We start from the raw sequence: 14,125 nt of genomic DNA, 5'->3' as shown, positions 1-14,125 counted from the left end.
ACTAGATAGTCCCCTTTGGGCTAAAGAACACATATGTCACTTACCAAACAACAATGGTAAAGGTCTTTGAGAAGTAGGTTGAGAATAACATCTAAATCTACATGGATGAAATGGTGATCATAACTTGACATACAAAGTATTATTTTTCAGAACTACACATTATATTTGAATATGTCAAAAGGAATATCATGAGGGTGAACCTAAAAAAGTGCACTTTTGGGGTTAAAGGAGGCAACTTCTTAGGACTCATGATTACCCAAAAAAGGATAAAAGTCATTCTGAGAAATTCAAGGAGACATATGAGATACAAAATGTTATATCCATTAAAGAGGTACAACGACTAGCATCCATATCTTAGTTCCTTTCTAAGTTAGTATTTAGTTTCTTGTCACTTTACCAAGTTCTCTAAAAGCCTGAACTATTTTCTCGGGTTCCCTAGTGAAAACATACCTTCAACAACTTGAAGATGTTAATTACACAACCTTCAGTATCAACTAGTTCAGTGTTTGTGCTACAATGACTCTTTACTTAGCAACCACAGAATATGCTATTAGTTCAACTCTTGTAGAAGAAAGAAAAGGAACATAATACCCATTGTACTTCGTGATCAAGGTGTTACAAAGAGCAAAGGTGCAAAATTAAAAATTGAATAAGTGACATTTGTCCTAGTATTGTGAGCTCAGAGACTCATTCATTACTTCAAATTTCACCCAATAGTTGTAAAGATTAACTTCCATGTGAAAAAAATCTTGTAGAAGCAAGAACTTTCACCAATAATGGTAACATGTTTTAAATAAGAGATTACAAACACAAGAGGGGGTGAATTATGTTATTTAGAAATGGAGTTTATTTTTTTAAAAAATATTGTCTCGTAAAAACAATTTATGTTATTTCAACACAGATATCGCAATGGATAAAAAGAAGAAGAATGAGGAGGATGACGAGGAGAAGAAGAAGAAGAAGAAGATAATATAAACATAAATTATAGAAATTAAAGAGATAAATTTAGAGAGGATGCACTATAAATTATACAGGTTCGACCTACCACTTGGCCTATTCATGTCCCCAAGAATTTTTTCTTGAGAGTTCCATTAATAAAATATCTTAAGTTGTTAAGCATATCCCATAAACATTCTTACAACAACGGAGAGATTTTATACACGTTAATCCACTAAACCAAATAGAGTTTTTAATTGGGTGAGCTCACAAAACCAAACAAAGACTTTAACTGGCTAATCTCAAGAACTAAATAGATATTTTAACATGACAATCTCAAGAACCAAACACACATATTTATCAAGAGAATCACACCTTTGAACAAGAATAATTACATCACCCACCAATACAAACAAATTCTCCCAGGTAGTTTTCACCATAATGACACTATGGCGACTTCGTGATGAAAAGAATTAAGATGAAATAGAAAGAGTATAAGTGAGAGATAATATCTATAGATTCAATTTCTGGTATAAAAATGAAATGAGGAGAAACCCTTTATTCATAATAGAAAATATTGCTCTAAGAGGAAAAAGATCTGTGGGCTTTTTAATGATCTAATCCATTAAGCTCAATGGTTAATTGATTAGATTAACCAAATATGGAAGGTTTTCAAATCCTCTTCCACTAATTGATCATAAGCCTATTTAGTTGATTTGGAGGCGTTACAAAAGATTTAATCGATTAACCATAACGTGTTAATCGATCATCAAGTGTAAACATCACTCCTAATGATATAAATAAGCTAGTAATCACTTAGGTACGTCCAAAACATTTTTAGGTGTTTGTGTGTGTGAAAGAGATAGATAAATTCTATATTATCATTAAGGTTACTCTTATACCTTTATAATACATTGATCACTCAAACACATGATGAGAGGAGCTTTCACATTTCCTCTCTTTCATAACCTTTGAAGCTTCAAGTTCCTCTACTTGATTATATTTTCTTATGCCAAGAGACAAGTGAGTTACCAAGTAAGTGGCATGTACCACTAGTACTCTTTCGATCTAATTTGCACCCAAGAAAATTAAAGTTAGAATAACCAACTAAGACATAATATAGTCCTTTGGGCTACCATAAAACCATTTGGTGTGCAAGAGAGATATTCCTAAATCTAACTTTTAGGATTGAAAGGAGAATATCAACATGTTCCTAAATCAAGACATTTAATAAAGATTGTGAAATCCACATTTTCTCAAATTCAGTATCTCAAAAGTGAAAATCAATTATAGAAAGTGAATATTCTCAAGTTTTAAACGTCTTATGATCATAAAGTATGACCTTCTAAATATATTGTAGGTATTATTTAAGATGACACAAATATTGACATGTTTTTTTGTTTAATCTAAAGTTCTTTTAAATTAATAAAGATACAAACAAACTCTAATTGAAGATCTAGGATCTCATTAAAATTAAATAAAACAAATAAAATATCTTTAGTATTTTTTGTAATATTTTACTCCTGCTAAGGCACTATAAGTTTTTACTATAGGGTAATTTGTTTGAAAATTTAATATATAATATTCTTTTTGCACAATTAAGGTAAATTTGAAAACACGTATTTAATAGGATTATTTCATAAAGTATGAAATGAAGAAAATGTAGAAATAACAGAAAATAAAATAATATTCTAGAAAATCAAGAGAAATTATGAAAGTGTTATATGAACTAATAAATGTTCAATGATATTGAAGTACACATTAATATGAAAAGGATCAATCCAATAAATTTTAATATTTTTTAAGTATTTGGTAGTCTGTCGTCACTAGCTTATATTTTTTTTTAAAAAAATATAATTTGATGAATCATTAGTATTCTGGGCCGACTAGATCGACCACAAATCGTTCTGGGCCCCAACGAACCACTAGGAAGTGGTCACATTTTTTCTAGAATATTTCCTGTATAACCCCAAGAGATCTCAACTGTAAAACACATTCAACGAATCTTCACAAAGGACGGCGAACAAATAGCTAGTTCGTTATCCCCCCCTCTCTCTATCTCTCTCTCTCTCTCTCTCTCTCTATATATATATATATATATATATATATATATATATATAGAGAGAGAGAGAGAGGAGAGTGAGAGAGATAGAGTAAGCACCAAATTGAGGTGACAAGTTTCAAATCCAATTCCATTTCAATCTTCGTCCTCATATACTAACTGGAATGTTGAAGTGCTAAGATTGTGGGTACCCCCACTCCATCGCATTGTAGGATATGATCTGCCATCACTATTGTTCATCTTCTCCTTTCAGGTTCTAGTGACGTCTAATAAACTTTGAGGTAAGACCTCATAAGTTGGTTAAGATCTGGAGTTATACATTCAGGACCATATAAGACACCTCAAGACAAGTATTAAAAAGAGATAAAACTTGTATTCCCTTTTTCATTGTCATAGTGACGTTAAATAAACTTCGAGGGAATACCTCGCAAGTTCGTAAAGACTTGGAGATGGGCACTCAGGATCTTGCCAAACACCTTAAAATAGTGACGTCTAATCAACTTCGAGGGACGACCTCGTAAGTTCGCAAAGATCCAGAGCCATGTACTCAGGATCATACAAATACACCTTAAACAGGTAACAAAGAAAATTTTATTCAATAAAAGAAGTATTTTCTACATACTTTTCCATTATTATCAGACACTACCATAAAAAAAGTGAATAAAGGGCCCCAACATGCCTACTTTTGTAAAGAAACAATCTTCCCAAATATGACGGCTTGATCCGACCATATTTACTCCCTGGGAAGCACCAAAGGACGGTGAAAATACTCTACTTAGTCCAAAGCATTTTTAAACGATTGTGAAATACCCTCAAGGGTGGAACTCATACAATCAGCTTGTTGTTGGATCAATGAAGCATTCTGAGAATGCAAGAGCTCTAATTCTTTGTGAGCAAATCCCGAACTGCTTCAAACAATAGACAGAGCTTGGTCTTTCATCTCCATGGTTCTCACTAGCTGAGCCACCTGATCAGAAAGAGAACTAACAAACTTTAAAGGAAGTAAAATATTCTTCACCCCATAAAGAGAGGTATATGCTTCCTTTTCTTCATGCAGATACCTATCCCGCTAAAGCTTCGGGCCACAGACTCGATCCTCCATTCGTTGATTTTCAAAGTGATGTCAATCGAACCAGAAAGCCTCCTAGTGACCAGATGCACCAAGGGTCAGAGCATCTGAAGTGCGCCAGGTATACCTAACTAGATTGCCCACTTATTCCTCCAGTACGATCCTAGAAAAGCTAGCCAAATAAGCACAGTCCTTATCCAAATGAGGGGGTTGACGAATTTCAGCAGAACAAGAGTCAGGTTTTATCAGTAAAGGGCGGGCAGTCCAACCTAGGGCGAGCCAGGTTATCCAAAATTAATTCATAAAATTATATACATTGATATTTAAAAGAATTCTCATATATGTTGTCCGATGGGGTCAAAATGATTTGAATCTAGCACCTCATGTATACTACCCAAGTCCCATATATCTCACCAGTTCATTAAACCAATTCTACTTGCTTACTTTATGTGAATATTTAATAATAAGTTAAAAAAGATTTGCTAAAATATAATAATACCATAATAGAGATGAACAAGGCAATACCTCACTTTTTCTTTGCCAAAGTTATTATGCATCTATTAAAATAGATAATGCGTGCCATTTAATAATGCTTACGAATGATCATTATAATTATTATATTAAAGTAGATCATGTAAGACAGAAAATTAGATTAAAAAAAAAAGTTGTCACAATTTTTTAAAAATGATAGATAATGAGAAGATTAAACTAACAAAAGAGAACACTGGGAGAAAATACAACATAATAAAATATAAACTATAAGGATAAGTCTAGGGTGAGGGCTCAATTAAGTCCCTCACCGGTAAAACCTCTAAAAATAACCCTAAGATTAATTGAATGCGTCAAATCTAATATAAAAAAAATGAAAACATGTTATGATTTTGATATGATTGTGCAACTTTGTTGGAAAAAAAATTACCTACAATTGTTTTTACATGTTCTCATTTTTTTATATTAGATCTCAATCATTTATTTAATCGTATGGTTAATTTTAGAGATTTCACCGGTGAGGGATTTAATTGAGTCCTCACCTTAGACTTAACCAAACTATAAACTAGTAGGATAAGTTTATTTACTGTACAACTTCATATGACCAGACACCAAACAGAGTCAGTGTAATAAGTATTTTCATCTTAGAAGAGGAGAGTAGTCTAAATTCAACCTTAAAAAAGGAAGAATGCAACTTAACCTTCCCCTAATGAGAAATTAGTAAAAGTTTATTTCTAAAAAATAATTCACTCATAAGTTGGCAAATAAGGTGGAAGAATGCATGGACGAAAGACGAGATGAAAGAGCAACAAATGTGTGATGTGATTTGCCACAACAGATATAATTAACTGATGATGCACCATTGCATCTAATTTGAAGGATTTGCCACATATTTTTCTGTCATTTGAACTTTGTACATCAAAACAGAAACTAATAAAAACTTAATGTAGAATTTCATAAAGTAACTGTCAAGATAGAACTATAGACATCTACCTATCAATTTATTTGAATTTTATGGAGAAGTTTTTCCAAAGTAGCAGCACCATAGTCACTGAAAAGATTATCAGTCGGAGGCTGCAGGCTAAAAACATATGAGATTGACCTCGACGTCACCATTGGCCGCCGATTGTTAACACAGTCATGTAATATCCCGAAGCTTATTTCATCAAAAGCAAATGACTCTTTAAGCACAAAGAAACAGTCTCTTCCCAACTTCTCTACCTGAAACCACAACATTGCATTTAGTTAGTTGAATCTATTCATCTAATTTCAGTCTGGCAGTTATTTCATCTGTCGAAAATTTATCAAGTGACTATCGTGGTCACAGAAGTGATAATATCATTATGTTATAACACCATTGAAATGGTAAGAGATCATGAGCACAAGCAATCACCTGAAGTTGTGAAAATCTAATATTATTCATGGTTATGATAACTTTCATCTCCTTCAAATCATCAGCCAAAATTCGAATGGCTAGATATTCGAAGAAGTTCTGCAAGGCCTTCTTTTTCCCATCCAAATCCTCACCATAGCTATCGAAGCAAGGAAACCACAGTACACATTGAACTTCGTTCCAAGGAATAAGAGTCTTTCCTGCTTTGACCATGACTGTTTGGTACGGATGATTTAGACCCCATAAAACTCTGACTCCTGTAAGAGATGGTTCTGTAAAGGTTATTTCTGACACACTTGTAGTTGAAATTATTTTGGATGGATCATAGTGGCAAGCAAGGCATGAGGAGAAACGCAAAGAAGTGTCATCCAGTATCAGAATTGATTTGTCACTAGATTTGGGAAACAAGTTCAGAAGGGAAGCAGAACTCATGGTATTATCTTCTGGCAGACAGATGTTTTGACGGGCCAACACTGCTGGTCGGTCCATATCATGTGAAAATACACAAGATTCTCCATTTCGGCAACCCTATTACAATGAACATTGATTAGTAACCATAATCTTAATAATGGTAGCATCATAATGTAGTCAAACTCAAACGAAGAATTTGGAATAATATACATAAGTCTTAATCATGGTATCATCATTAATGATGAAGTCACCTGCAAGGAAAAGAAGAACTTGCACTGTGGTCTCTTAGCCTGAAATGTGTGTAAAAATGAACATGAACTGCCTCTGCTGCAGAATCCACGAATGAAGTAAACACAAGGAGAAACCTCCCCGTTGACGTGGAAGTTACCGTCGTTAGCATCTTCTGGTAGATGGCGAGAAGAATCATCTGGGTACTGAGCTCTTGTCTATGTCATGCAAGAAAAGAAAAGAAAACCCACCTATTATTAGAAAGAAAGAAAATTCACAGAATATTTTACGTGCAAGATTCAAAAGCACACTACCTCTTTTACAATTACAGCAAACATTTTTGCCACTTCATAACTGTTCAAGTGATTCAAAGTGACATATGGTACAGCAACACATTTTGTTGTTTCACTTGATGGTTCAAAGCCCTCCTCATCTACAGAAACTACATCTGAATGTCCATCTGGCTGATTTTGGAGCAGGCATATATGTCTGAATTCATCAGGATCATAATCGGGTATTGGGCCACGAAAGGAGCTCAAAAATTTTGGCCGGAACCGATGGATTGTATTTAGTATATCATTATCTGTAAAGATCCAAAATAAGGATTGTTAGAAGATCAAAATTTTAAGAAACAGTGCACTGAATTGCATTTATAAAAATATGATACACTTCCAATTGAAAAAAGAAATCCAAAAGGGTACATATTCTGACAAGTCGTGTGGACACGTACAGATTTCTGACACCTGATGCAGAGATGATAGGTAGAGATTATGGAAAGAACACCAATCTTCCTCAAGCTTAGGCATCTGCTGTGTGTTGGCATGTACATTATCAGACTTTAAAACATCCTTTAAATGTTCAAGCCGGTACTTATCCTGCATATGAAAGAATATTTTCTCCATAAATTCACAAGACCTCTATAGCTGAATGCTACAGTACAGACTGAAGAGGCAAATCTATTCCTAGGCACGATGCAGCTTCTAGTACCTAGTCTCTTTTGGGTTTTTCTTGCATGAAAGTATCACAGAAACCCATGTTGAAGCAGCCCTCTAATTAAGTGGATTATTCCCCCACAACCATAAGAATACTGGTTGGTGAGCAATATATAAAATAATTTCAATGAATAAGCACAATTTCACAAGTTTATAATCGTCTTCCACCTATCACTAAGACACTCTAATGCAGATACTGAATAATGTCAATGTATTTTATAGTACAAAGTTACAAACAGCAAAGCCTTAGAGCTTCTTTACCTTGAAAATGTGCTGCCAAAACTGAAATGCACAAAAGTTAGCCATGAATTCCATCTCCTTTCGACCAGCTAAGATAGCCCGGTCGCTATAATAGTAATCAATGTACTTTGCAAACTGATGAAAAAAAAGATTTAATTAGATGAGTTGAACCTAACAACATTACCGAAGAATCAGAGCATTTGGAAATAGTACATCTGATTCAAATCATAGACATTACCAATTCATCCTCTCCAAACGGGTGAATAATGGGTAAAGGTTGTGTATCCATCAATATGCCCAGCAAAATGCCCTCACGTATCATACCAATGTCTCCAAACTTGAGGACTAGAACAGATGCATCGAAAGATAAAGAAAAGCTAGCAAGTAATCGACCGTAAAATGTAGGTTCATATCGGCCCCTAGGAGGTGTCTTAACTAGTGCGCGCATCTGAACTAGTAAATCCAATGCGTCTTCAACAATTTGAGGATCAGGTGGATCCAGAGCTTTTTGCAGCAGAACTGCCATCAAACCCACTAGTCAGGCAAACATCATCATAACTGGTATGCATTCGTATTAAATGCCGTACATGTTATAAGTTAGACCATTTCATTTGTGCAGATAACACAGCTTTTTACTATTTTTTGTTAGCCCTTAGATCATTTCATTTGTATTAAATGTTGAAGAGATTATAAATATTCTTGTGTAGAGTTGTAGAGTCTGTAGACTGATTGATCACACAATTCCACCAATTTCTGTACCTTATTCAATCATGGAGATGGCATTTGGTAGTTGGGTTCTTAAATTACAAAAACAAAAAATTTTAAACATAGACATAAATTTCAAGTCAAATTTACAGCCTCTTCCAAAGTTAATTGATGTCCACAAGTTACATTTAGTAGGTACACAATATTAATGGGTTAGAAAACAATTTCCTGGAAAATCAAGATAAACTAATATATTCGGCAAAGAAATCAAGATGAACTAACTTACCTTTGGGATCATTGATGGCCTTGGATCCAGCACAACATAAAGAAAGAATTTGCAGTTTTAATGATAATTTAAGAATAACTGGACTCTCATGATCCTCAAGATCATTGTAAAACGATCTAGGAACCAATCTATAAACTTGGCCATCACAAGTTCGACCAGTTCTTCCACTACGTTGATTTGCCTACAAGATTATCAAATGAAACTAAGGAAAGCGTAAAAACAAAACAAAATATGGAAATAAGATCATTTGTACCTGAGACTTGGAAACCCAAACAAGTGCTGCACATTCCTTTTTCCGGGACTTATCCCAATAAACTTGTAATGATCGGCACGAATCAATAACATAAGCCACTTTAGGTATTGTCACAGAAGATTCAGCAATATTGGTAGCCAATATTACCTGTCAGACAGCAACCACAGTCATAATATATTGTGACTGTCAGTAGAAGAAATTATATCGGAAAAAAAATTAATGGAAAAATCTTCGGAAAAAAATTCCACCCAGATAGAGGCAACTAAAAATAAAGTCATTAAAGATCAAATCAAACAACAACAAAAACAAAAACAACCAAGTCTTATCCCACTAGGTGCGGTCGGCTACATGAATCAAACTAGGCCATAGTGTTCTATCAAAAATCATGATTCTATCCAACTCATTAATTCCGAGATCTTTCTTAATAGTTTCTCTTATAATTTTTCATGGTAAGGAACAAATATGAAAGAAAATATATCTTTTACACAAATTAAATTACATAACACTATTGTATATTTGAATTCATTACAGTGAATATTATAATTCAACATATGAACACTAAATTTGTAAAACTATAATTCACCATTAATAGAAAAATATTTCCATTTAAAATTCATCAATTAATTTTGTATGATCTTTGCAATACATGAAGTTAGCGACACTGCACTACAAACATGTCCTGTAGTTTAAAAAACTTTCTATTATTTACTAAACTACTGGCTGAAATAACTTATACAAACCTTTCGATGTGATTTCGTAATCTTCATAGTCATGAGAGCTTGTTCAGTATCAATGCTACCGTGTAAGATATGAACTCTAAATGTTGACTCAAGTGGCTTCAGAAGACGCCATTGCTGCTCCAGTGAATAGTAGGTTGGAAGGAATACCAAAATGCTTTTCTCAATATCTGGCTCAGTCTTATGTATATGCAACACCAGCTCATGAATAAGCTTGTGCATTTCAGACTTAATGTAAGCATTAGATTGTGAAAGGTTAAGACAAGAAGAATAGTTTGAATGCATTATTTCAGAACTTATCCCAAGAGATTCAGCTACCTGTAAAAAGAAGATTAGAACTATAATCACCGATATCACATGATCATCAACAGTGTCATAACTCAAACAGAAAATCAATCTTCCAAGTTACTGGGTAATCTTCGCAGAGAACAGCTGACTTTTACCCACATTATTACATAAGTGAGCATAAGCATCAAAAGTTTTTCAAACGTCCATATGTTTCGGAACCCAAAATAATTATGAAGCTGAGGCATAATTTAAGACCATTCAATATGTATGCCATAGACAAGATATACACGACAGGGATTTGGCCATTATTCAATTAAAAAGAAGGAAATTATCAGTGTACAATGTCATGCCTGGTCAACATATGATACACTTCGCTGAAAAACCATGTTCTGATTTGAGCTAGGAATTGCAAGCACTTCAACTCGTTCGCCTCTACCAAGATCCCTAAAGTAGTCCCTATATCTTGAAATATCAGCAGTAGCAGACATCAAAACCACCCTGCAAACGCATAATATTTTATCAACATAACATCTACTTGCTTCTTAAATTGAAATGAGGTTATGATTTCAACATAGTCCCGCTCAGCAGTCCAGGAAAACTGACATAAATGGACTTCTTGACTAGATCTTCTTATTACTTGGATAATTAGAAAGACACAATGACTACAGGAACATATGGTATCACTGTAATTAAACAAACAAGTGTATGACACTTCGTACAAATATGCACATAGAACTCTCTTTAATCTACTCTCCCAAATATCCTCTCAGCACTAACAAAACCAAGATGCTAACCTTAAGTCGTTGTTCTTTAACAAAAACTGCTTAACACAAACTAGTACAAGATCAGACTCCACTGATCTTTCATGTACTTCGTCAAGAATAATAACCTTGTAGTTCAGTGCAGTCAAACCCTTCTCTTGCATTTCATCCAACAACACTCCAGCAGTTTTAAAAACAATCTCTGAACTGCAGTACATCAATATAAATACCAGGTAAGAATAGAAAAGAGATGATGATGATAAGAACTGAACAAGCAAAAAAAGATAGGTGCCATGTATGTATCTTCCATAAAAATGGATTCCCTATGATAAAGAACAATGTAGTCAAACTGCAATATACCATGAAAGGTATATTTCTTTTATTTGAAACAAATTTACATTCAACAAAAATGAGTGCCAGATTTCTTCCTTCAAATGGAATTTTTAAGTAAAATAAAAATGAGCACCACATTATGCATGTAATAATAATAACTAGAGTACTATTGTCATAAGGTGAAGCATGCATGTATATAATGATATATGGATAATAGCATCTTTGCACCCTGGTCAAACATATAATAGTATCACTTTTAAATAAAATAAAAATGATCCAATTCAATTAAATTTACTCTTAATAAAATATGTCAAGACAAGGCCTCTCGAACAGATTCGGGTCAAAATTTACTCTTTATAAAATATATCAAGACTTTGCATCTACAAAAGCAACGAAGAAACAGGACCAAGGATAATATGGAGAAAGTCAGTGAATTAGTATCACATATTTGTAAAGAAAATAAAAATGAACCAGTTTAAGTGAATGTGTTTAAAATACCTAGCTGAGAAGTGTCGTGAATGTCCGATATGGTACCCAACTTGTTCTCCCAATTGACAATTACGAGCTTTCGCAACCATTTTGGCAACAGAAACGACAGCAAATCTTCTAGGCAGTGTGCACAAAATGGGTGTCATGTTTTCTTCTAGAAGAAACTGGGGAATTTGTGAACTTTTCCCTTCAAGCAAAATGGTTACAAATTATCAGCAACATCAAAAGATGATGAATAACTATATTTAAATGAACGGAAGTGCACGAGAGGAACAAGTAACAACCCTTTCAGTTGTGCACACCCATTTTACTAAGTGAAGGAATGAATGCACACAAGCATATTTTAAAACCATCCTGGCTTTTTATATTTCTTTACTATATACATGCAAAAAGAAATCTATTAATTTTATGGGAAAAGCTAAAATGTGCCCCAAGGGCACATGTTAATGAGATATTTTATAGAATTTTTTTCTTGAAATACGTGCATTTAATGTATCGAAACTTTAAATATGACTTTATTACATTTAATTACATTTAACTTTTTCTATTTATAGTATCCTTAACATGTGCCCTAAGGGCACATGTTAGCATGACCCTAATTTTATTTAATGTCTGTCTATAGATTTCAAAAGATTTAGGAAAGATCTATCTTTGCATGACATCAAATCAAATATTTTAAACCACAATCAAATGATATCAGATAGCAGCGCCATGGCCGCTATGGTGGATATACATGGCGGCTTTTGGGTTCACCGCAATGGTAAATACTCGCCGATATAGCGGGGTTTTCCAACATAATTCCCTGTAACGACGCTGCAAAGCGGCCGGCATGACGGGATTTTGGCTCTCCGTCATGGACTGCAATCTGCCATCGACAACACTGCCGCAATCACCTCACAGACTTTGATATTCCACAGAATCACGATTGAATAAGGTTGATGTAACCTCAAACGTAATTTCGGAGACGTCAAAAAACTCAATGTCGCAACTCAAATCGCTGACATTGATCTTTTCATTAAACCCGATCATATCCAACAATGTTTACTAACAGTAACCGCGTTTATGGAATGTTAACTGCAAAAAATTCCTTTAACACATAGCATTTATAAGCTACTAAATAAGTGTATGTTAAGGACTTAAGGCCACCAGTATAAAATTTCACATAAAGAATATTTATATAGATAAAATCAAAATACACATGGTGAAAATCCAATGAATAGCATTTTTTAATGCAATATTTAAAAATAGCTATATGGCCTTACCTGAATTTGTAATAAAACAAATTCAAGAATAACTGGACATAAAATTGTAATTTAACTTCTCATACAAACATGAAATATATATACCTATGAAGTACGGACACCCAAACACAACTCTTACACTCACACAACAACACCCGTAATAATTTAAAGAACTGAATAAATTAAACTCAATTATAAGTGTTAGTAGTGCCGGTGTTCGACATGGACACACCTTTTTTTCAGAAGCTACATAGATATATACACACATGTTAACAAAAGCAATAACAATTACAAAGCATAACTTTCCAAACCCCAAAAAATAACTGCAAACTAGTTTTGGACTTTAGGGAGTTGCAGACAACTCAAGCTAAATTTCCATTCCGTAAATGTGTGACATTCTCTCTTTTTAACAAAAGTAATGACTGAATATTTCTTTTAACAAAACCACAAACTAATGTTGGAAAATACAAATTCCATAGCTCTGTTTATTTGCAGTGAAAAATCAACGATCACATGTGAGAACATAAAAAAGAACTAGAAATTGTATAACGAAACTACAGAATTTGCAGGCAGTATTTTTTTGGTAATAATCGTCCAATACAGTCATAAAAACTCTGTTCACAGAAAGAAAAAAGCAGTTGAGGAAGTTTTACCGCAACCGGTCTCGCCGATGATGAGAGTGACGCGATTCTGTTGAATTTTGTCGACGATTTTCTTCCTCATAGACATGACAGGGAGATGAGAGAAAGTGGACTCTAGTAAAGCAGGAGAAATAGAGGGAGCAGGCGAAGGAGGAGGAGATGACGGTGGCGACGCCGCCATTGTGAGAAACTGTAACCGTAACCGTCACCGTCACAGTCTCAGAGTGCTTTTTCTCCTGGTGAAGAAAGCAATTGACTAGGGAAAGAGTAAATGGGAGAAACGAATTTTCCAACGTCATTTTAATAAAAGGGGAGAAGGGATAAGGTAAGGGCGGGTTCATGTGAGCTTGTGATGAGATTGACTGCGTGTCAAAAATCTATGAGTTTTCTTTTCCTACTTTGACTGATATATGTTTGTAGCCAATCATGGGGCTGATTTGAGAGGGGATACAGTATGTGCGAAGTATACGGAAGTTATCCTCCATATTCACACGATTTCTATCGCACGTTATTTATTTGACAGAGGGAAGGGGATGTTGGTGGAGGAAATGAAATCCACTACTGTTCGTTG

At 34.2% G+C, this 14,125-nt stretch overlaps 1 protein-coding gene across 1 annotated transcript; it reads right to left on the bottom strand.

The window, feature by feature from the left end:
* Positions 1-5,338: 5,338 nt before the first annotated feature.
* LOC131643927 (DExH-box ATP-dependent RNA helicase DExH8-like) lies at positions 5,339-13,841 on the bottom strand. Its single transcript, XM_058914297.1, has 14 exons — positions 13,567-13,841; positions 11,682-11,859; positions 10,884-11,057; positions 10,440-10,587; positions 9,805-10,119; positions 9,065-9,211; positions 8,812-8,992; positions 8,059-8,339; positions 7,842-7,955; positions 7,319-7,463; positions 6,903-7,171; positions 6,612-6,806; positions 5,950-6,477; positions 5,339-5,777 (listed from the first exon to the last, which is right to left on the bottom strand). The coding sequence occupies exons 1-14, from the start codon at positions 13,733-13,735 to the stop codon at positions 5,553-5,555; spliced, it is 3,069 nt and encodes a 1,022-aa protein (XP_058770280.1). The 5' UTR covers positions 13,736-13,841; the 3' UTR covers positions 5,339-5,552.
* Positions 13,842-14,125: the final 284 nt, after the last annotated feature.

Source organism: Vicia villosa, linkage group LG1 (assembly GCF_029867415.1).
Source record: "Vicia villosa cultivar HV-30 ecotype Madison, WI linkage group LG1, Vvil1.0, whole genome shotgun sequence".
NCBI classification, from domain to species: Eukaryota; Viridiplantae; Streptophyta; class Magnoliopsida; order Fabales; family Fabaceae; genus Vicia; species Vicia villosa.
This window is presented reverse-complemented; position numbering and strand designations above follow the sequence as displayed.

Coding starts and splice junctions, on each gene's coding strand:
- LOC131643927 (XM_058914297.1), bottom strand. CDS start 13,735: ATGGCGGCGTCGCCACCGTCATCTCCTCCTCCTTCGCCTGCTCCCTCT. Junction 10,120..10,439: donor GTGTATCATATGTTGACCAG/GCATGACATTGT, acceptor TTCTTTTTACAG/GTAGCTGAATCTCTTGGGAT. Junction 5,778..5,949: donor TTAGATTTTCACAACTTCAG/GTGATTGCTTGT, acceptor TTGTGGTTTCAG/GTAGAGAAGTTGGGAAGAGA.